Source organism: Leuresthes tenuis, unplaced genomic scaffold (genome assembly GCF_036924035.1).
Source record: "Leuresthes tenuis unplaced genomic scaffold, fLeuTen1.0.hap1 SCAF_13, whole genome shotgun sequence".
Classification (NCBI taxonomy): domain Eukaryota; kingdom Metazoa; phylum Chordata; class Actinopteri; order Atheriniformes; family Atherinopsidae; genus Leuresthes; species Leuresthes tenuis.
The window spans coordinates 21,878,042-21,902,637 of record NW_027325367.1 but is presented as its reverse complement, the minus strand read 5'-3'; the positions used below and the strand labels follow the sequence as shown (position 1 = coordinate 21,902,637).

Here is a 24,596-nt window from a genome sequence, read left to right as displayed (position 1 = left end):
ATTGTATGTATGTATGTGTGTGTGTGTGTGTGTGTGTGTGTGTGTCACCAAATAAAAGAGCAAGGGGTACTCTCTGGGTACTCAAGCTTTCTCCTGTTTTGTTTACTGGTGATTCTCAATTGACCATATGAGTATGTGTGTGCGTACATGGTTGTTTGTCTCAGCCCTGGTGACCTGTCATGGGTGTATATCTATATTATGAATGATTTTACAAAGTGTTGACAGCCAGAGAAACCAGATGAAAGTGTAGTTAGATGAAAGCCAAGTTATAAAAAGGATAACAATAATATATCCAATAGTTTAGCAAAATATCTTTAATAAAATTGTGGCACTATTAAATTAAAGAAATCAAAGTACCTAGATAAAAAGTGCACCACTTTTGACATAAGGAACAATATTATAATGAATATTAATCAGTCTAACAGGGCTTCTTGTAGATCTTGCTTGAATTGACCACAATTACACACAAATAATTGTCCAACAATGTCTCACTGTAGCGATACACTAATCTCACGATATGATACGATACATGGCATTCAGCCAACAATTCGATACGATTGGATTTGATTTAATACACATAATTTTCTGAAAGATTTTAAAGGGACAGTGAAATTTGACATAAACCGTCGCTGATTGGACTGGTGGTCCGTCCTTTGAACTGGAAGGACAACACCGCCAGACAAACGGAAACAAACAAACATGTCACAAATGTCTTCGGAGTACGCAGACTCATGTTTATGCTGTGAATATTACATCATCAATCTGCTTGTTTTACTTGCTAAATACCATATACACAAAAACATCTTTTTTAATTTTTGAGAAGGAGCTCAAACAATACATTACAACAATCCTACATTTTATAAACAGAAAAGCCATCAAAACCACTGAGCTATGCACTTTATGTAACATTTTTATTAAATAATTTATCACTGTTTTGTATAATGTGACCCCCCAGCATTGTTTTGTATTATGTTAATGTTCTGTGTTTTCACTAATTGTAATGTATGACTTTTCAATAAAGTTTGCTAAAAAAATAAATAATTTAAATTTAAAAAAAAAACTGGCGGCTGAAAAATCAATACTTTATCGGGAAACAAAATATTGATATAGATTGCGGTATCGATAAAATAGCTCAGCCATAATGACAAGTATTTATTCAAAGCTTAAACCAACACATGAACCTTAAATTACAAACAGGACAACTGTGTGTGTTTGCAGAACTTATTTACACGTGGAATATTTATTAAGGGAGGAAACAACTTATGATGATGTTTTAAAAGAGCAAGAGAATGGGGAAAAGATCCCAGAGCCGAGTTAAATTTTGGGTCCTAATTTTAGATACTGTATATGGGTTAATAGCAAGCTATTTTGAAGTGATTAACGGTGATAAGCTGCATCTCTAAACACCAGCTACAACATTGAAGAAGGAGGACAGGATGGATCTTACTTTGGGTAAAGTTGTCCTGTACTGGGCCTTTTTAGGTTGGACAGACTGATTACCGCAGGTCGCAAGCAGCAGCATCCAAGTTGTTGCATCATGAGTTCCCCTGCCTGGGTCTTTGGTTGAGTGGTCAGTTGTGTGTCGGTTGATTTCTGTGGGCTTTCAGCATGTCAGGCAAGTTGTTGTCCTCTCTCTTCCTTTCCAAGCTTTAGTCACCAGGGAGACGGCTTCAGTTGATGTTACGAGATGTCGCATCAAAGAGGAAAAAATATAGATAGCGTTCACCTGAGTGTTTTGAGTTTGGATTTGGTTTTGTCGTTAAAATAAACCAACTCTTGTGAAGTGAACTTCAAGCCAATTCATTAAACTAGTTACTTCAAAATTTAAACAAAAATCAAGCTGGCTCGTTGCATAAAAAATACTTTTGTGTGGGGTAATAATAACTTTCTTTGCTATGTAACATAAAAAACAGCAGCAGAGATTAAAATGTGCTAAGAAAACAAAAAACATGGAACACGAGCAACAAAAGACAGGCGCCAAACAAACATAATGGAAAACACAAAAATTATGTTTGTTAGAACTTAATTTTCCAAATTTTTTCCTTCCAAAAAGTTTTTTTTTTTTTTTTTACTTGAGCTCTGGGGCTTTTGATTCATACAGATGGAGTGTGAAGCAAAGTTGAGGTGGGCTTAGGCTCAGATTTCATCCACTGGAAACTTTATGACCTTTGTCAGGGTGTAAAGATCTGCTTCAGTTTTCATCCTAGTGTTAAAATTTGCAATTAAAAATACTTCTATTTCTCCATTCTCTTGTCTCAAACACATTTGTTCAGAGGGGTATAAAAAGCAAATTAGTAATATGCAGAAGAAGGCTAGTAACAACTGCTATGGTGCACAACAAACAATAGACACCATGTCATATTATATGGACAGTTGTGTGTGTAGATAAGCAGTAAAGCAAACTATCTTGTTTTAAATGTACAAAATAAACAAAATACTTGAAATCCTGAGGATGAACTGAAATAGCATTGATTAGTTACTTTTTAAATTTTTAAATACCTTTCCAGTCCAGATGACTGCTTGTCATCTTATCCCATGTTAACACAACGGAACACAAATAACATGGAAAATGGAAAGATAAATTAATTTAAGTTACCATTCAGATGTCATATTAACCCTCTAAGCGCCATGGTCGACTTAAGTTGACAAGATGGGGTCCTGAATAAAACGGCCCATTGTGGCAAAAATAATGTCATATTTTGTTCCTACTCTCCACCTCTGGTTGGCAGACATGTCACACTTCACCTCTGACTCAAAAAACGTCATCCCTCTATTTAAAATTTTTGCGCTATAGCAAGTTAAATCAGTACGAGTTCTTCACCGAGCGAGTACACCATTGAGCTACAGCAGCAGAGTGATATAGTCAGCATTAGCGAGTATTTCTTTCAAATAATCGCACAATGTCCACTAAAAAGTTTATCTGCAAAAAGCGCTGGCTCTTCTATTCACTAAAATTCTATAATCCAAGATGGCCGCCACCTCATGACGTCACAATATGCAAATTCGGTGTGTAAATTTGCTTCCTACATAAACTTTGGGTCATCCTTAACATTTCTCTAATTTACAGATGGTCTATCTCTTAAGATATAGCTTTTTGAAATTTATTTGGCAAAATCAAGGATTTTAGAAAAAAATCTCTGGCGTCATTATTTTAGGCTTAAATACTCTGTGACAATGGAGCTCCATTTTTCTTTCTGATTATACATAGTACAATCTGGTAAGGGCTGCACAGTGGTGTGGTGGATAGCACTGTCGAGGAGGGGACCTGGTTCAAATCCCAGCTGAGGCTTTCTTTGTGGGATCTGCATGTTTTCCCAGTGCATGCGTCGGTTCTCTCCAGGCACTCTGGCTTCCTCCCACCACCCAAAAACATGCATGTTAGGTGAATTGGTGACTTTTAACTGACCCTGGGAGTAATGTCAGCGTGGCTGGTTGTTTGTCTCGTGTGTCTCACTCAATTACATGTCACAATTACAATATGACTGAATTAGTAAGTTCAAGTATACGCCTGAGGGCCCGTCCACACAAGAACGTTTTTGTCGAATTCGCATAAATACGTTTCGAATAAATACGTTTCGGCCTCGCATTCAGACGGATCCGGCTTTTTCGAGGTGTGAAACCGGTATTTTTTTAAAACAGTTCGCAGAGTGGGAAAATCCTAAAACGCAGATAGCCCGGAGTCGTGTGGACTGTGAATGCGGATTTTTTCAGAAACAATGACGTATAAGCCCTGCGTCTCTAACCATTAACCTCAACCGCCGTTGCTAGATGTGTCATAACTATAGACATAAAGAAAAAAAATTTAACAAGTCCATTGTACTTGTATGTTTCCAAACTTTATAATGTCTATGGTCATAGCAACAACAACAATGGCAGACTACAGGCTTGTACTACCTTTATACATAGACATTATAAAGATTCTTTATGTCTTTGCCTTTATACGCATGCTCCATGGCTTCTCTTACAGTTTTAGTGTATTGGTGTGGTGGCGTCACAGTGCGACATAAAGGCCTGGCATATGTACTACAGTGTTTTGGTTTGTTTCCAGTGAATCCGTGTGGACGCAGACATTTCTGGAAACGGCGCCGTGTTCACGGAGACTTTTTTCAAAACAACAGCGTATTGGGTGAGGCTGCGTACTCATGTCGACGGGCCCTTAGTCTGACAAAAAATTGGACCGGATCGGGTTACTCGCAATAAATTGGATTAAGACCCCAAGATAACTTGGTTGATAGTCACACTAAACGTGCTTGTAGACGGTGAAGCACGTGGTGAATTGGACTTTGTGTTCTGCGTGTGCTCGAGATTTTTTCCCAGGGCCGTCACCCAAAAGTCGAAGCAAACGATATTACTGCTGTTTTCACAGCTGTCGTAAAAAAATAAATAAACAACGCGATGGAGAATGCACCGTTGTGCATCGCGTTTGTGCAATAACCACGGTCACAAACGAAATGTAGAAGGACATAGCTTCATCTTGGTCTTCGTTTGCCATCTTTCTCGAATGCCTGACTTTGTTGTTGGTGGTGAAGAGGATAACCGGAAGTGGTTCTATTACCACTAGTTGAAATGGGTATATATATATATATATATAGCGCCACCTATCGTACCAGGGTACATATTGTCCCAGAATTTAAGTAAGAATGTGAGAAGAGTTTCAACTCGAACTGCCCTGAGATAGGGAACAGAAAATGTTTTTAGTTTTTTTTTAAGTTTTAAGCTTTAATGCAAAGTATGCTGTATATGAATTTCTGCAATATGTTTATACATATCAGTTATCCTGTATATCTTTCTTTCCATCCCTGCAGTGGCATGGTTTTATTGATGTAGCAATATAATAAAGCTGCATCACTGCCTACACTCAAGGTGTACTGTTCATGCTATGCTGCAACATTATATTAATCTGTCAATATTTCAAGAGGTGACAGTGCTAACCACCACACCATGTGTAGCCTTCACAATAATTTTCAAGATAATGGAAGGTATACCTAACGGTAACTTTGAAATTTTAATATTCTGCTGCATATTAATAATGTAATACATGCATGTATTTGCTGTGTAGCATTTTGCTGGAGTTGTGCAGAGGAATTTGGCGTATAGAGTAAAGTGTGCTTAGATTGAGGAAAAAATTATTATTATTATTTTTTTAATCAATCAGTGTTTTAATTCTAATCAAATGCTCTCTAGCATGTAAATAGCATGTATTTTGTGACCATTTAAACACTTGTTTGATTCTATAAACAGAATTATTTCAGTCAGATTTAATAAATAATTCTCTTTCTAAACATCGCTTTTGATTCAAAAGCATATGTTGAAATTTGATAGAGATATATCCTATAATCAAGGGGACATCTTTCTTCAGGGGGTCCGTGTTTATTTCATTCTGTTCATTTTCAGAGCAATGCCACACCTCATTTTGCACAATATACAACAATGTGACTTCATAGACTCATGCCTGAATGCAGTCCAGATCTGTCTCCTACTGAAAATATTTAGCACATAATGGGCCTCATGCAAGAACATTTTTCTATTTTCATTCTAAATTTCTCTCACATTTTTCGTAAGAAGGTCTCGTACGAACACACCACGTCAGATTCAACAATCGTTCTTAACTTGGGGAAAAGTGTGTAAACGACCTGCGTAAATGATGAATGCTACCCATGCGTATTTAAGGCTATGCTTCCTCTCTCCTGTGCCAGGAAGTGTTGAGTGTTGAGTCATGAGAATGGCATCAAGGCACAAAAAGAACAACTTTACAAGCAACTTTTATGGCAATATTGTGCAAAACGCTTCTCTGGGCTATAGAGCAGTTTGCCCCTCACTGTATCGAGACACACCCACCTGGCCTTCAGCTCAGTGCGCTCCACAACAGCACAGGTGCTTTGAAGCGTATATGTGTGCAGTCTATTGCTCCTGTTATGTTTGGCAGTCCAGCCATTGGTATGAAAGTCCCTCTTAATTTATACTTTTCCGACAACAGTGTATGGGAATTTAATGTACCATGGGTGATAAACTGATAAGAGTTTTGATAACCAAGGGGAGCGCACGACTCACAGAGGACTGGGACACACCAGATCTGTCTCCAATCTCCCTCTGAAAGGTTCCCGTGGCCAAAAATCCAAGAGTGGTGAGGAGACCTGGACATGTGGAATTGGGTTTGATCGGCGTGTTTCTCTCTGGAGTTGTGGCTCTAGCAAGATGCATATTTGCAGCAGTACAGTCCTTGGCAATCTAAATAGCGATGTCAGCCATTTGTCTGTCTCCGCAAGGATATATATCTACACGGTCTCGGAAAACACGCTCTCTTCCAAGAGCCTGAGGCGCTAAGGCATCTAAAAGCAGCAAGTCAGCCGCTGGCTACGCTTCCCATTGACCTTGTTATATACAGAGTCAAATTAACCTTCGATTAGTACATAATTTAAATCAAACAGAATAATGTCAGCGTAATTATGAGTTATAATTTTATGATTGCTTCAAAGTAATTAAATATACAATCAAGTCAAGCAAACATGATTCGAATAACAGCGGACTTACATAACTCCTATGACAGGTCTGGATCACTCTTAAATTCTGTTCATACCTGAAAGAAAACTTAAAATAAGAAAACATTGGTGAATGCGCAAACTCTCTTAAATAACTCTTACTTAATAACTTAAGAACAAATCTGTTTGTACAAACAGTTCTTGCCCAATGACAGGGAGAATCAGAAAACAACTATTGAGTAACCAAAATCTTGAATTTGGCAACAAAATGCAAAACTTTGTGTTTTTGGTTTCAAAACTATTAAGTGTAAATAAAAGGAAGGGTAAAGTAACACAATAGTAAATATTTGAAACTTTTTTTCCTCAAATTGAGTGACTGGACAAAACTGGTTTGTAAGATTAGCCAGTGTTCTAATCATATACCTTTAAAGGTTCTAAATCCCTCCCAGTTAAAATTTTACATAAATGTCACAGAAAACCTACATTGTAATCCTTTCAATAGCATAAGGAAAAAAATACATTGTCACTCTAACTAGCTTCACAAGCAATTTCTGACACACATAACTGAGAAGACAAAAACCGAAAACATACTATTTCTGTTATGCAATCATTGTAAATATTAATAATTGTAGTATGCAATCATTGTAAATATTAGTAATTTTTTGAGCTACACGACTAATTTGAAATTCCCCCATTGGGGGATAAATAAAGCATTTTTCTATTCTATTCTATTTCTATACAGTCATGCGAAGTATGATGCACAGGGAAGAAACATCGAGCCACTCTTTCTGTAGATGCATTAAAAATGCAAGATCTCGCTTCTCTTTCATGCTAAATTTAGAGTCATTTTCAGAGCCCACTTCCTGCTGAATTTTTATTTTGAAATATAAATCTCGACCATCAGCTCCCCTCCTATGCCATCCACACAACTGCTTATTGACCTAATAGTAACAGTGTGCATTTCAGGTCAATAGTCACACATTAACAGAAATATAAAATGCAAAGTCTAAGGATGAAGTAGCATCTTCTTCTTCTTAAATGGGTACTTTGTTAAGTAAAGAGAAACTAACCACAACTCTCTGTCATGCAGTCCTGGAAACTAAACATATTCATGCAAACTAGAAATTTGAAGGAAGAACTCATTCTATTTGGTGTCTATTTATGGTTGTTCTTACTTCATGTGGCTTGTTATTACTCCCAACATCGCCTCATCCCTCCCTTCTGCTTGCAGCTGCACCCACCTGTGGGCACATCTTGAGTCCTGGGGTGCTTAGGGTGTTCGCGGTGGCCCACTTTGTTTGACTGTCTGGGGTGCCTTGCCCTCTCAGGTATCGGCCAGAGCCTCTGCCAGCGGGTTTGGTGGGGCTTGGGCTCATGGGGCCCGGGTCCTGTGCTAAACTCTTGTCTGGGTGGCCGGGGCCTGGCAGGGCCGGTGGGCTGTCACCCCTGGTTACTGAGAGGGGGCTGTGTACTATGTCTGGAAGCTTCCTCTGCTGTCTTGTTCTCCGTTTGTCTACTTGCAGGTACTCTTGATGGTTTTCAGCCTGGTTTCCCCACAGAGGTCATAGGAAGTTTTCTGTTTGGTTTCTACAGATATAGCAGCTAGATGTCTGGTTGCGTCTCATTTTTTCATTGTTCTCTCCGATCATTTCTTTCTATCTTTGTCTGGTTTCTCTTTTTTTTTTTTGTCTTACCCGCTCTCCCGTCAGGTTTGGCGCTATTTTATGTAAAGTATTGGAACAAAAATAAATAAATATGCAGTATTTGGAAATCAAGGGGAGCTTTACATTCATAAAGCTTCCCTTGGCAAAGCAAATGTGTTTGGCATAAAACGGTATTTAGATTACAATTCTGCTGAAATGATGCTTGACAGATTGGATTTGGCACCCTCAATAGACTCGACTGTAACTGTAAAGTCACTGGTAAAAAATGGCGGAGGCATGTTTCTATGTGAACCCCCTCTGGTGTTCCACCATCATCGTCAGCTGATAGCCTGGTGTCTGGGATCCTTTCGTCTCTTCTACTTCCCTAGGGAGTTTCCCCAACTCTTCTTCTTCCTGGTCTACATTCACTGTCAAGTCAATGCCAACACAGCAACCAATCACATCAAAAGCTCACTGTACAAACTCAAACAAGTATCCCCAGACTACCCCAAATTCATCCTTGGGGACTTCAATGAAAGCACCCCCAATAAATCCCTGAAACCATATGACCATAATCCCCAACAATAAGCCTTGGTTCACCATGAAACTGAAGGCCATTATCAACAAAAAGAAAATTATCTTCTTCTTGGGCATGGACATGGAGTAGAAGGAAGTCAACAAGGAAGTTAAGAGGGACATCAAGTTCACAAGGCTGAACTACTAAGACAAAGAGGAGCAGAAATTCACCCAGGGGAACCTATGTTCAGTTTGGCAGGGCCTGAAGAGGATGGTTGCTGTGAACTCTATCACCACCAACACTGACCCTGTCCATTCTACTGGCAGCAGTCTAGCATCTCTCCCAAACAAAATCAACTTCTTCTACTCCCACTTTGACACCAACAACTCTGCTCAGCAAGAGAACATTGGGTCCACTCTCAAGCCTGGTGCTTCCCAAATCATGTTTTACACTAGAGACGTAGTGTGGGCCCTGAAGAGAACAAAGTTGGGGATGTGTGTTCCAGCACCTGTTCCAGATCTCCATTAACTCTGGTACTGTTCCTCAGCTGTGGAAATATCCCCAAGAAGAATGGACCTTTATTCAGTGACTCCCACCTCTCATGTGATGAAAGGCTTGGATAGGGTCATCAAACAGCACATTCTCTCCCAGACCCGCTCACAGCTTGACCCCCTCCAGTTTGCCTACCGGCCAGGCAAATGTGTCAACAATGCTGAAGTTTTCATCATCAACACCATCCATAAGCACCTGTAGCTACCCAACACCTCAGGCAGACTCTTGTTTGCCAACTTTTCATCAACCTTGTAACACCCTGCAGAAAGACTTCTATCTAACTTCAGACTTGACCACCAGCTTATCCTCTGGTTTCTGGACTTTCTAACCAACAGAACGTCGAGAGTCCAGGCCAACAACATTTCTGGGTGGGAGAGCAGGGTGGGGGGATGCCTGCGGCTGCCAGGAGGAGGGGGAGAAGGAGAGTGCTGCTGTGCTATGTGAGTGGAGGTGCGGTGGTTGGGAGGGGGAGGAACAGGCTGCCTTGACGGTGGAGGGTGGGGTGGAATGGCTGAACCTATTGAAGAAGGTTAATTGGCTCTCTCCACCCCTCCCCCCTCTGGGCTGGTCCTGGCTTTGTGTCCAGTGATGGTTCTAACACCTTCCCAGACGTCCCGCATGTTGTTTTCCTCCAGCAGTATTTTGCCTCCTTCAGGCCCTCTGGGCCCCTTTCATCTCCTCCTTGTATTTGCTCCTGAAGGCCTTCTTCTTCTGGGTGAGGACAGCCTTAACTCCCTGTGTTACCCATAGTTTGTTATTTGGGTAGTACCGAACAGTCTTGGTGGGGGCAACCACATCTGCACAGCTGCAAAGTTGAGCTAGTCTGTGAGACAGTGTGTCACCTCCTCTATGTCCTCACCATGTGCACCCAGCAATGCATCCCAGTCCGTGGTGTCATAGCAGTCTCTCAGGGCCTCCTCTGCTTGTGGGGTCCATCTTATGTTTATGTTTATGTATTTAGCAGACGCTTTTATCCAAAGCGACTTACAAATCAAGATATAACAAGTTATACAAAAAGCTAACAATAAACTACATAGAAGAAACCCAATAGTCCGACTCTGTCAGAGGTGATAGAGTAGAGATAGGGTGCAGGCATAGAAGGAAGTGCAGAAAGATAAAGTGCAAATATAGAGGGGGTAGGGAAGTACAAGGTAAGTGCTAGGATAGGAGGTGCTCTCTGAAGAGCTGGGTTTTCAAGAGCTTCTTGAAGATAGACAGGGACGCCCCTGTTCTGGTAGCGCTCGGTAGGTCATTCCACCATCGTGGGACGACACATGATGTGTGGAGACAGCCTGTCTTTGGACCAGGGGGTGTACTGGGGCTGTATGTACACCAGGTTGTGGTCTGACTTGCAGCCTCTGTATCTCCTATGCAGCTCCTCTGGGATGTTGTGCCTTTGTCCATGTCTGTTCTTTCTGAGAGCCAGCAACTCCTCTCTAGAATAAGCGAGAGAGGTGGCTCTTGTGTAAAAGTCCGCTCTATCCATGGGATACATATACAAAAGACAAAAACTTCTCAATGAAGTAAGCAAAAGCAATAAAAAAAGATAAATAGTGTTAGAAAATAAAAACAATGCTACGGAGCGACTGGAGTGGCTGCCGTTTCCTACAGTGCCGGAAGTACGCTGTAGTGTGGTGTTGGCCTTAGTCACCAACTTAGTTAAGGAACAGATGGTTGTTGCAGAGAAACCTGTGGAAGAAGAAACAGAGCCACCAAAGGAAAAAGTTATCCAGTTATCAACCTATTGGCTGATTTATCTTAGTCCGATTCTGAACAGGAATACGACTCAATTGAGAACAGTGTGAGTCGAAACAGAGCAGAGCCCACAATCAGAGCAAAATGCAGTACACGCTCGGCTTACGTCAACGTGATTCATGTGAACCATCCCATCACCAATTTAGTGTGATGTTGAGGGTGAATTTCAATTTTAATCACACTATATTTATTCTTAAATAGGCTTTTCCAAAACTTTACAGAGGATTTTATTTTTCAATTACTTTTCAAGGACCTAGACATTGCATTTTCAATTTCCATAACTTTTCCAGGTTTTTCATGACCTTACGGACCCTGTTTTCACCAAATAATTTATTTAACTGCTACTGTTTTTATGTTTTTTTTTTTTATGCTGATGCCTTGCACTTTACTACTTTTTAATTAATTTAGTCAAATTCTAGGAATTGACAAACTGCACTGGTTATTTTTGTGAGTGAGATTCTGCTGTTGAGTGTTTGCACAACAAATGTATGGCACTTTCGTTCATATGACTGTACAGTTTCAATAAAAGTGTGTTATATGCTACTTTTGAATTCATTATTGAATTTGGCGTATAACAATGCAATTAATAGTGATTACTCACATGAAATTATGCAATTAACGCAATTCAATTTTTTTTATATTTGCCCAGCCCTAGTTAAGATACATAAACATTCAGCACAGAAGATTCCACATATATGTAAACAACCGTGCACAGAAAATCAAGTAATCTTCCCAACCAAACCAGTAGAGATATGTCTCAACAGAGAACAACCCAGCTGATCATGACTCTAGGTCTGTAGCAGCAGGGAAGTTGTGCAATTTTATCGATTCTGCTATATAAATCGATAGTTTGTTTTCCAAGAAAGTATCGATTTATAAGCCACGAGTATCGATACAAAGGAGGAGGAGCGATTTGGTCAGCCAGCCGCTAGTGTCGCTGTAGAGCAAGTTACCCATTTAGATACTCTCTTTACAAAGACGCTGAAGTCTACCTCTTCATGTTTACGGAGTCAGAGCAAGGAGATTCAAGAAAATGGCAGTGAATATAAATCCAGCACCTTTATTCTTAAAAGCAGATGTGTGGGAATACTTTGGGTTTATAAAGAAGAAGGAAAGCGACAAAATAGACAGGAGCATAGTGGTTTGCAAACTGTGTCATACAAACATGAAATACCACCAACCTACAAGCCCACCTAAAATGTCACCACCCGGACAAGGTAATGCTAACGGAGGACCCAAAGAAGCTGCAGCGTGACCCAAAACAAACCATGCTGGACATTGATGGCGGTTGTTCCCACAAGTTTTCATTTGCTTCACCAAGGTCGCAAAAAATTACAGAATTTCCTACTTTATTTGTCAGGATTGAGACCATATTCGGTGGTGGAAAACACTGGCTTTAGGCGCATGGTGAACGCGATGGAGCGCCGCTATCATATTCCAACCCGCGAACACCTTACCAAGGTTTGCATTCCCAGGCTGTACGCTCAGACAAGGGCAAGAGTCAAAGCCTTCCTGGCCAGCGCGGAGAGAGTTGCCCTGACATGCGACGGCTGGACCTCGTGCACAACTGAAGCATATGTAACCATCACTGCTCATTTTATCAACGAGGAATGGGAGCTCGTTACGTATGTTTTACAAACCAGGGACATGCCCGAGAGCCACACCGGACACAACCTGGCAGAACATTTGAGAAAGGCCCTAGCTGAGTGGGGAATCACTGGAAAGGATCCAGTAATCATCACTGACAATGCGTCAAATATGATAATTGCAGCTGAGAAGGCCACATTCACACTTCATTTAAAATGCTATGCTCACACCCTAAATCTGGCTGCACAACGTGCCCTCAAAATCACAGCAGTCGCACACCTGCTGGGAAGGCTGATATGCATTGTGAATTTCTTCAGATGGAGCACCACAGCCAACGACATGCTGAAAGAGAAACAGAGGCTCCTACGACTACCAGAGCACAAGCAGAAGACGGACGTGGTTACCAGGTGAGTGTGTGGTTACTTTTTAATAGTTTATTTTTATTTTAGTTTATTAGGTTTATTTTTTTATTACTAATTTGTTTTGTCATTTATGCAAAGCAGCACTCTGTGTATCCATGCTGTGACATGTGAAGGCTTGATAGGTCTATAAATAAAGTTTATTTATTTTATTGAACTACAGGTGGAATAGTGTGCATGACATGTTGGAAAGATTCCTGGAGCAACAACCGGCCATCTCCGCAGCCCTGCTCTCGAGTGAAGACCGAAAAGGATCAGCTGAAGAAGTAGTCACTTCTCACTTTACCTAGAGTATACTGTTCTAGACAACTGCTGAGCACACCTGTGGATTAGTGCATTACAACAAATAGTCTTTTGGAAACATGAACACTAAGTAAATATACAATATTTTACAAATAGGCAAGCATAAAGTGGATGAATAGATGAACAACATGATGAGTGAAGTTTAAAATATCTTAATCTATGTTGGTGCATGAAGTAGATTTAGATTTATTTTTGTCTCAAACCACAAAACAGTTTGTCTGCAGCAAACACTGACTGAGTGTTGGACAAAATATCTTCATTAAAAAGCACACTATCAAAAATTATCACATTTTTGCTTCTACTAGAAATGTAAACAAGTCAACAGTTTATGTGGGACAAACTTACTTCCTGCACACGGCTGTAGGTGCCTTTCTACTTCCTTTCCTCTCCTTCTCTCCCTGACTGTCTTTACACTTCTAACAGCCATCACACCCATAGAGAGAAGGAAATGACAAGCTCAGCTCAGATAAGCAGGCACAACTGGCAGATAGGCACTAGGGACAGTGAGAACGAGCAGCTGCTCCATATTAATCAAAGGTCCAAAGAGACACCTGCTCCATGCAGAGCTGCCTCCCATATATGATTCAAAGAGAACACAAAGCATTAGTTAAACAGTTGAGAGAGAATAATGGATTAGTTTTACTCTGATGTGAGGGGAGGCTATGATGAAACAGATAAAGGGAAGCCATGACACAGCTGAGGGCAGAAGCTTCTCTTTTGTACTATTTGGTTTTGCAGTCAGACTTTGTCAGTGTTGCAAAATATCATTTTGTTTGATACAGTTATATGAAGTGCAGATATTGTGTTCTGTCAAGGAAAACCTCTAATGAACATTGAACAGGATGTTTAGAGTACTAAACTGGCTACTGTAATGGGAAATTAGGTTTTTCGTTCATGTGTTGTGTTACACTTGGTTTTCCCTGAACTGTTATACGACAGCTTAACATCATATGGTTGATTTCCAATGTGCTCTGTACTTAAGATGGTATTTGAACTGTCTGGACAAATATGTGTACATGGTAAAACACTGTATAAAAGGACCAATCTTAGCATCAGTGGGTTGTCCAAACTCTTGAAACCCCTGTGGTTGAAAAAGGCTGCACCCTACTCGGCTGACTAGTGAGACTTGGTCTTGGATGTTTGATGATTATTGCTGACTATTGCTGACTATTGCTGGTTGTTCATTCTAGTTTGATTTACTATTCTGTAATAAATTCCTTAAATCTTAAGAGACTTATTGTTGTCTTTGCTTCCTCACTACAGAGCAAACAGATTTTGCCTCTACAGCTACATCCGCCATGAAGAAGTTGTTACTTCACTACTGCTGTGCCTGAACTTCTCAGTCTACCTAAAAAAGTAAACCGGGATGCTGATGTGGGTTGGAATATAGATGGGCTGGTTAATAAGAGCTTTTCTTGTTTGGCTCAGGTCCCTCTTCACAAAAGGCTGGTACAAAGCTCTACAATTGCTGTAGGCCTATTTTGATGCTGCACCAGCCCAACTTTTGATCCCTCTTTAATTCTTTTAGTCATATTGATGCTGTTTCATTACAGCAAAGTATAGTACAAAATTTGGAGTACAAGATTGATGATTTTCAGTGTTAGGGCTACCTACCTTTTGTGATCTGCCAGTTTTTATCTAACTACCTTCATAATTTCCTCAATCTAAATGAAGGATGTAACGGTTGTAACCGGTATTACGGTTAATCGCGGTGAAATTTTACGCAATAAAAATTATCTTTCTTTGAATGATTCTCATTATGAGTGTTGCCGTTGCATAGTTTGTCCACCGGATGGCACAATGTCCCTGTTGGCAATGAAGCCACAAACCCTACAAACAGCTGATCCAGCCAGAGTCGGGCAGAGCGAACAAGTCATTGTTATTGCTAAACAATAATAACAACAAGTTATTGGTGAAGTGTGTTCATGGTAAGTTGGCAACTGTCACAAGACATACATTGCTTGAAAAACAATTAAAATAACATCCCCATCAGTTCTATAAACTCAAATAAGCACGACAGAATTCATGACTACCATGTCCAGTTTTGCTACTGTTACGTGTAAGCAGAGTGAAACTAATTTAGCTGGTACGTTGTTGTTAGTTGACTGACTGTCGGTTTAACTCTTGACAACGTGACTGAACATGTATTTCTTTAATAGCGTGACAGTTCTAGCAATGAGAAGTATCATCTCTCCCCGGCCGAGAGTGAAACTAATTTAGCTGGTACGTTGTTGTTAGTTGACTGACTGTCGCTTTAACTCTTGACAATGTGACTGAAGATAGCGTGACAGTTAAAGCAATGAGAAGTATCATCTCTCCCCGGCCCGTTATTTGGAAAAACTATGTTTTGCAATCATTTGCAGCAGCAAATGAGTTATCCATTGCTAAATTATGGCTTATCATAGATGCAACACAAAGCTAGCTAATGCCATGACTATCAGTGGAAGACCGCTAACATTAATGAACTTGGAAACCACAGCAAACATATTCTGCCTAAATAAAGTAATGATAACTGTATTCATAACTAGCATATCTGTAGTTACAGACATTGTAAAATGTAAGTTAGGCACACGAGGAGTGAACATTTAGACATAGAGCTTGTGCATAAAAGTTTTTCCCGAGTTTTACCACTTTTCTTTACTTACTAACATACATAGAGTTGGAAATTATCCCTTGGAAATTATGCCTGACTTGTTTGTGTTTATATTGCCTTCTGCTGTAGACGAGCTTTGACAGTGCGGTGCGCCGCTTTCTCTTCCGTTAAAAGTGAATGTCGCTGACCCAGCTGACCTCTCTCTTGCTCTCGCTCCACTCAGTGGGTCTACATGATGAGATTAACTCGCTTATAGCTATAGTTGGGTTATGCTCCTTATCTGAGCAAGGGTAATTATCCTTGGATATATGGCACTGAATGAATCAAATCACTGGCACAAAGCATGTCATACCCCAGTATGATAGGTGGCGCTGTACCTATTTCAACTATCGCTAATAGAGCCACTTTCGGTTGACGTCTTCACCACCACCACCAACAACAACAAAAAAACTTGAGAAAGATGGTGAACGAAGAGCAAGATGAAGCTACGTCCCTCTACATTTGTGATGAGCTGGTTATGGCACAAACACGATGCATAACGGCGCATTCTCCATCGCGTTGTTTATTTCTTTCCGATGGCGGTGACAAACACAGTAATATCGTCTCCTTCGACTTCCGGGTGATGATGGCGGGAAAAAATCTCGAGCATACGCAGAGTTATCTTGGGGTCTTAATTTGATCGCGAGTAACCCGATCCAATTCGATTTCTTGTCAGATTAAGGTGTCTACATGAACTGAATAACTCAATGTTATTGTAATTTAACCATTAATCCAATCCGATGGCACGCACCTAATGGTACTGATTGTCTCTCTCCTATCACTACATGTGTTAAACCAAATGAATGAAAAGCCAAACCAAATCAGAACTGTGTAGACCACTTCTTTTTAATTCGCATACATATTTATTTTTAATAAAGTAGCCCAATGTGTATGTTGAGCCATACTGTACTTATCTGTACGTTAACAACGGATGTTCTGGAATTTCGTTTTTCGACTGATATATCGTATTTTTAAAATCACCAAATATTTGTATCGACCTTAAAAATCCCATATCAGTCGGGTTCTAACCAGAACAAACTATGAAGCCACAAGACTACATTAAAATAAGATAATTAGGTTTATGGTGTATATCACCAAACCAAATGAATCATGGGACTGAGAAGATTGAGGTTTAGAAGTCTCTCTGTACCTCTGCTATAGCAAAGACATTTGTTAGCATATAGCCACAAGATACCTGTTGCTGCAGGCTAACACATTACATCAGCTGTTTAAGAACTTTATGAAATGTCTTGATGTTAAAGTCAATACCTTTGCAGAAGGCTTTTAAGTCCACACATGAGAAATCGAAAGGAAAACAGAAAGACTGCTTGGCTCAATGCTCTCCTTTGGCAAGTTTTGGCATGACCAAATGATAGTAACATTTAGTTAATGTGTTAGCTTGTTGTGATCTAAATCTTTCTGTTCACATCTTAGCTGGCCAGTGTACAGATTTCTTTCCTACGAACACTGCTGGATGCACACACATACAGGATGCAAAAGCACATTTGGAATTTTCAGAATTGAGATAAATGTCCTGAATTATATTTTTATTGTTTGTAAATTCTTGATGCCTCAATAGTGAAGTAACTCAAAAACCTTTTTAAAAAAAAGACAATACATTGCAGTAAAGCATCATTGAGAATCGAGTAATTTTAACACAAGAAAATGTATGTGGAAGCTAATTCTTACATGCATATATTTATGTTCCTTGTCTAGCTTTAAGAGTTAAGTCCTATGACATGGAATGATGAATTTTGCATTTTAAGACAAAGAAAGTATTGCAGTGACTTTGCTGCCTTTGGGACTTTTTTTTTTTTTTTACTGACCTGGGTCCGCAATCTTCTTCTGTTCTTGGCAAAGGGCTGTGATCTCTTTGGAATTTTGAACAATTTCCTTTCATCCTGTTAGATGTTGATAAAATTCAATGTCTCTTCAATTCACATCTCTGTTTAAAAACTTTCAGACCCCGAGTTGTATACTCTTACTTCTGTGATGCACTTTGAGTTGTTTCGTAAAGCACTTTCAATTGTTTTGTACATGAAATGTGCTATACATCAAGTCAAACAAATTTGACTTGATGACATTACAAAAAAAAAAGAAGAAATCTTTATCTTGAGGAAATTTTGAGCCAAATTAACTTGTTCATAGTTCTTTCATCTAATGTAGGAAATCCTCCTTTTTTTCTGTGCACTGCAGTAACTTTGGACTTACACATTTAAGAGTATTGGGGATGTCACAAACTGAAGTCACTCATCTATGGTTTAAACTGGACTTTCCTGTGAAAGTCTTTGGCTTTGTCTTCAGGTAGCCACAGCCCCTTGCTCCACCTAAGACGCTTAGGACATCCTTTGTTCTGAAAGTGCATCATATTGAATGTCTCTTCTAAGGTATTGTGATGATTATGTTTAGAAAGTAGAGTCAATTTGAGTCAAGTTAATGTTTGTTGTGATCTTGCATGCAGACCAGTTACTCTCCTTTTTTTTAACCTGGCACCTTAACATAAGTCATTCACTAACATTTCAAGTCTTTATTAACCAGAACTGAACACCAAGACAGGGATTTGAACAGCACACCCAGCATGGTCTTTCTGTCATGGTGTATCATCATTGCAAACGTGCATACACAAACAAAGAGACCAGATCACATTACTTACTGAGCACACAGTCACAGCTGCCATCTTGTGCTTCCACCATCACGTGATCGTGGGTGCCATTTTGTCTCAGGGTCTCTCCCTCTCCTCCAATACACATGTCAACACGCACACACCTACTCTCTCTCTCTCTCACACAGACACGCACACACACATGGTCCTTCTCCCATTGCTTGTCTATTTTGTACATAGGATTAGCTAAGTAGACAATAGCGTTTATTAATGAAGGTATCATTGATTTAATCATTGTGCCAACTTTAATAAATTCCACTGCACTATTTTAAAGCAGAAGTTATTTGCGGTCATTGTGCATATTCACTGTGACAACTGTGGTTGCCAATGTCAGTGCTCAGATTCTTAGTCTTCATTTATGCTCTGCTCATGTCATATGTGTCTCAGATTGACATGTATAGACCAACGTATTTAGTCTGAAACTGGATTTTATTCATTAGCTTCTGACTATTATCAGTGGTGCCCTGTAGGAAACAACTCTTGTTAATACATTTACTGAACATGAATAAGTGTTCTTGGAGACAAGCCATTTTCAGAGTTGAGTTTTACAGTTTTTTGTGGCAAAATAGAGTGAAATATAGCAAAGTTTTTCAAACTCCTCTGATTGCATTCTGAGAAAATCGTGGTGTGACGCATGAATATACATTCATGTGTCAATTCCCTTTCTAGTGACAACCCCTAAGAAAACCATTCTAGGCAAGCCATTGGTAATCATGTGGATAGGTATGTTTCTTAAAAAATACTGGATATGTGTCACTGTGCAAAATAGTTTGCAGGTACAAGTTTGTAATATACTTTCTTGAGTAAACACACTCTAGTGCTCAAAACAAGACCACTTTACAACCTGCCACATTAAAAAGAAGTTACTCCTACAGTAAACATCCTTTACAAGACACAATGGACAGATAGCTTAGTCTGGGATAGTGGCTAGAATTGATTCCTGCACATTATGAGCTTGGACAGCATGACTATATTACTAAATTTGTGATAAAACATCTTGAAAAATTCCGAGATCTAGACACTATTCTTGACAACCAATGATTTGAAATGTCTGTTTCCAAGTGGGTAGTTGCGTAGCTTGATGTACATATGTCACTGTAAAACATAGCACAATTGACTATGTGCATAGAAATCCTTTATCCATTACATTTTGTTTCCTGTATAGTTACAGGAAATTAAGTCTTAGGACCTGGGATCAGACGTTTGCATTTTGAGGCAGAAAGTGGGCACTGCAGAGACTTTTGTGGTCTTTGGAACTCACAGATCCACAGTCTGCCCTTTTACTGGCCTGGATCCACAATCTGTCTTTGCTTTTTGCAAAATAGTGTGATCTTCTGGGAATGGAAGATAAAACAATTTCCATTCACCTTTGTTGTCAGTTTGAGTGACTACTGATTTCTTCTTCGAAGCTTGTATTTTGTTGACATTATTCTAAAAAAAAAATTTAGACACTTGCTCGGATCAAATTGAAAAGTAGTATAGTTTTGTAGCTTAAAATAATTACTGTAAAACCTTAAAATAAAAATGAAATTTATAATATGAAATTATATGTCTCAGCACATGGCCATACATGTTGATACTTTTTTTTTTAACATGTTTATTGAATATGTTGTCATAACAGCTTTGGTATCAGTTTACATTTCAGTCTTCATTCTCTGCCCTGATGTGACACAGATGTACTGATACGATTATGTTTCAGGCAGGACCTGCCAAAAGGAGGTCTTTGAAATCCTTTCGTATGAAATTACAGACTTAATCAAGTCCTCTCAAACTCTCTCAGCCTTCTCCACTTCCTCCCTCTTTGTGTTTTTCCTCATTTTTTCCCCTTTCCTCTTCCCCCTATATAAACACTTATTTCTTCCCAATATCAGCCTCTTCATCACATGCACTTTTCTCTTTGTTCTTTTCTCCTTGACATTCCTTTTTTAGTTTCCCTCCCCACCTGATCCCACCTCTCCCTTCTCCCCTCCTTCCCTCTTCCTGTGCCTCTAGGTCACAAGGAGCTGATCCAGCCTTCTGTTCATGAGTCTTATTTAAACATCACTTATGTCAGCCTGCCTGCAGCAGAGCTGTGCCAAAGCCCCAGGGATCCTGTGACCTTAGAAACGCACAGGGAGGAAATGCTAGATATACTGTAGAGTAAATGGACATGGTAAAGGTGAAGAAGTAAAGAGATGATGAGAAAAGAACAAGAGAAGACATAGAAGGAAAGTCAAAGATAGCAGTGTGCAGAATGAGAAAAGGGAAAAATACAGGATCACAGTACTAATATATTTTGGGAAGCTTTACAATGAATTTTTTTGTAATTCATATGGTAAATTGTATTTTCTTTTGATGGTTACACTTAAAATATTATGAATTTCATTCATTCCAAACAAGTTTTTTTTACAATGTTAATGCAAATAGTCCATTACTGTTTATGTATTTTTTTCAACAGTAAACAAATATACATCTATTGTTTTAATTATTACCATGTGTTTTAACAAGTCTCCACATCAACAGCTTATTATTAACCAGTTACCAGAAAGTGACAGTATAAAAAAGTTAGCTGGTTAGTTATTTGTTTATGTCAGGAAATTAAATGCTATAGTTTAAATACTCTATTACATATTCAGAAAGACAATATACAAAAAAAAAAGGCGCGACATTTACATTGCTTAACTGATTTCAGTCATGCTACCCCTGCGGTTGTGCAGTAATATTGCCTGAATCTCATTGAAATTCTGAAAAATATGAGCAACTTAATACGTTAAAAATGAAAAAAGTGAATTGCAAGATTTTGCAATTGCATAACAAAAGAATGCGCTGCATAAATGCAGCGTCCACACGCATGTTGACACACATGCCACTTGAACATTTTGCAACACCATAACAGTTACTTTTTTCTCATCGGCCTACTCTTGCTGCTGCGAATGTCAAACCAAGATAAACCCGATATCTCACCATTACACACTCAAACAACCTCAAACTAAACACACAGTACTACTTACCCATGGCAAAGAATGGGATTCCCAGTAGTGTTGAGTTGAACTTTCCGTCCGATATGAAGAAGATCCCTGCAGCCGTCACATTGGCGATACAAATGGTCAGCACACCCAGAAGGCCAAGGAACGGCTTGCCTCTCAGGCAGTCCCGCATGGAGCTGGAGATGGTGGCTGCCAGGAGCACCAAAACCAAGCTTACGAGCACCTCCCCTTTGGCTAGCACTCCAGTTCGGTGGAAGTCCCGCCACAGGCTGAAGGAAGTGAGGGACTGAATGTGAAGCTGATCAGGCGCATGTGGCGCCTCCGCTGTGGACAGCCTATCGACCAGTGCGCAGAACTCGTTCTCCCAGCGCTCTGCAATGGCATCCTGCACCACAGGTCCGTGGTTACGGAGGTAGTAGGTGATCTGGACAGCACGGGCAAACTTGACCTGCTGGTCGCGACTGTTGGGGGAGAAGGACACGCCGCCCAGTTGGTGCCCAATGAAGGACACACGGCCATCCTGCAAACAATTAAGAAAAATCTGGCATAAGCTCTAATGACAATTTTTTATCATGAAAATTGAAAATACCCGATTTGTAATTGTTTTGCACTTGCCATTACTCCCTTTGACACCAATGAACGAGAGCAGCAGAAGTAGTGCAGCAGTAGTTTTCTGAACTTTTCTCTTAACTGTTGAAGTACAATTTACCAATTAATATACCTTACAACTGTAGACAGAGCTGGTGATACATCTGTTGATATGCTGGTCTATGGTCATTTGTATTTTAGTCACATTAGTTGGGACAGTAAAAATAAATAGCACTGTTAGGAAGAGATTAGAATGAAATCATTTAAATTTATTGTTGGTACAGTCTTTCACATTTAAGCAGAACATTTTGCCAAGGTAGTATTACAGGTGAACATTATGTCAGAAGTTCAGCAATTCAGTCCATCTGAGGAACCAGATGATTATTATTATTATTTTATATAATAATCACAACTAACTGAAAAAAAGATAAATCTATATTTCACCGACAAGGAAAATTTGAAATAATTTATCCATCATTTAACTGTATGTGTATCAGTTAGCCTATGTCAGAAAATATGTGAAGAGCACATGTCAGCAAGGCAAATATATCCAAAGCGTACTTGCTGCAGAAATGTTCTAATCAGCACTTAATAAAATAAACTGACAGGTGCAACTAAGTGGGGAAATTCAGGGTACACCAAGGACCTTCCTCTCACTCCTAGGGTCAATTGAGAGTCACCAGGATTCAAACCAGGAACCCTCTTGCTGTGAAGCGATGGTGCTAACCACCATGCAGCCCCTAAGGTCATTACATATTTTGAAAATGCAATGGGGCATCACACATGAAAATAATTATTATATATTATAATTGCAGTTACAGGTCCTAACGTGCAGAGGAAGTCACATTTGATGAAGCTATAACAGCTACAAGCAGCCTGAAGCAGACTGACCATGAAAAAAATAATCCACACAACGTCTTTGAATGTATTTTGGCCTGTGAACGGTGTTGTGCAGCACCTTGTATTTGCCAGTTTCTGTCATTTCTGTTCTAATATTGTGTGCGATGGTGATGCACAATGCTGTGTGAAAAGATTATAACTAATCATACAATAATGCTGTAATATCAAAGTGCCTTGTCTCTTATCATGTCTAATCTCAGCAATTTTTCTGCCAATGTCACATTTCTAATTAACATCTATTTTGCAATATTTCTAGCCATTTATTGAACTATGTATTGCTTTTAATTACTTGTATCAACTATTTATTCATCACTCTAAGCCACCAACTGTTATCTATACTGTTCTTGCTATCTCTTTTTTCAGCACTTTTAATTATTTTCAAGCATTTATCTGTAACTTTTAGGTGTCTCTATCAAATGCCATCAATCAGTGTTAGCTTTTCCAAAAATACCCATGGCTTTTTAAGCTATTTTTCTAAATCTTTAGCCAGCCATTTGTTCCTTACATTTAGGTAAGCATTTCTGTCTAAATCTACAATTTCTATTTTACTTTTATGTTTTAATGTAGGTACATATTTCAACCATTTATCCATTGTTTTTAAAAGCTGTTTAGATTTTATTGATTATAAGCAAGTTTCTTACAGCCAGTCACTCCATACAGTGTTTTACTGTTACAGGTGAATTGAGTATGTGGCTACAAATATTTTTTAAATTTTCATTCATAATCTGTTAACCTTGTTGCATGACTCGTCAATATTTTCTAGCACTCTCTGGCAATTGCAACGTATATATGGATGTTTTACACTTCATTCCTTTATGTTACTCCTTTTGTTAACTACTTTCACAAAGTGCCAACTGCTATTCTTACTGTTACACTTTTGCTTTATTTTTGTTTGACTTGTTTTTATGTTTTATGTTTGTTTTGATATTTCATATTGCTTTCTTGTTAGGCTAGGATTTCAATCTAAATAGGTTTAGATGAATTGGTGATTCGGGTCACAGTACGATATGTATGATATGTATCACAGTATGATAATGTCAATCGCATGTAAGCCATAGTTATTCAGTCAACAACTGCTCCACACAGTCAACAGAAATTTTGCACTTTTTCTTTGATACTAGACTTGTCACTAGTACCTGTCTCATTGTGAAGTGTAGATTTTTTTTTTAATGTCTGTTTGGCCATATGTTGACCATATTAAAGACACACAAACTGCTGCATTTGTACAGTCAGAGAACACTGACAACTCATGGATGGACAGAGGGTCTATAAACAGCAAAAAAAAAAAAGCTAACATACTGTCCATAAAGCAGACAACATAAATATAGACAGCATATCATGCTAACTTATGTGTAATCAAATATTTACAAGTTACAGCTGGACCTGCAGAGGTTTCACTTGATCTGTCTCAAAACTTTCTGTTGTGTCTTCTGTCTGTATTATCAGTCTTTTTTTAAAAAATATTTTATTTTCAGTTTCATATGTAATGTGTACAAACAAACATATCAGAATACCAACAGTATAGAGATATAACAAAGGACAATAAAGTGGCCCCTGCCCTCCTAAAAAAAAAAAAGTCAGTGTTCATGGTCA

General features: G+C 39.1%; 1 protein-coding gene across 1 annotated transcript in view; it reads right to left on the bottom strand.

Annotated features, from left to right (window-relative positions):
- ptchd4 (patched domain containing 4) overlaps window positions 1–24,596 on the bottom strand; it is a 72,168-nt gene that overhangs the window by 18,952 nt on the left and 28,620 nt on the right. The window contains exon 2 of the mRNA XM_072362744.1: window positions 21,540–22,035. Within this exon, the coding sequence (XP_072218845.1) occupies window positions 21,540–22,035 (496 nt within the window). The remainder of the gene's footprint in view (window positions 1–21,539; window positions 22,036–24,596) is intronic.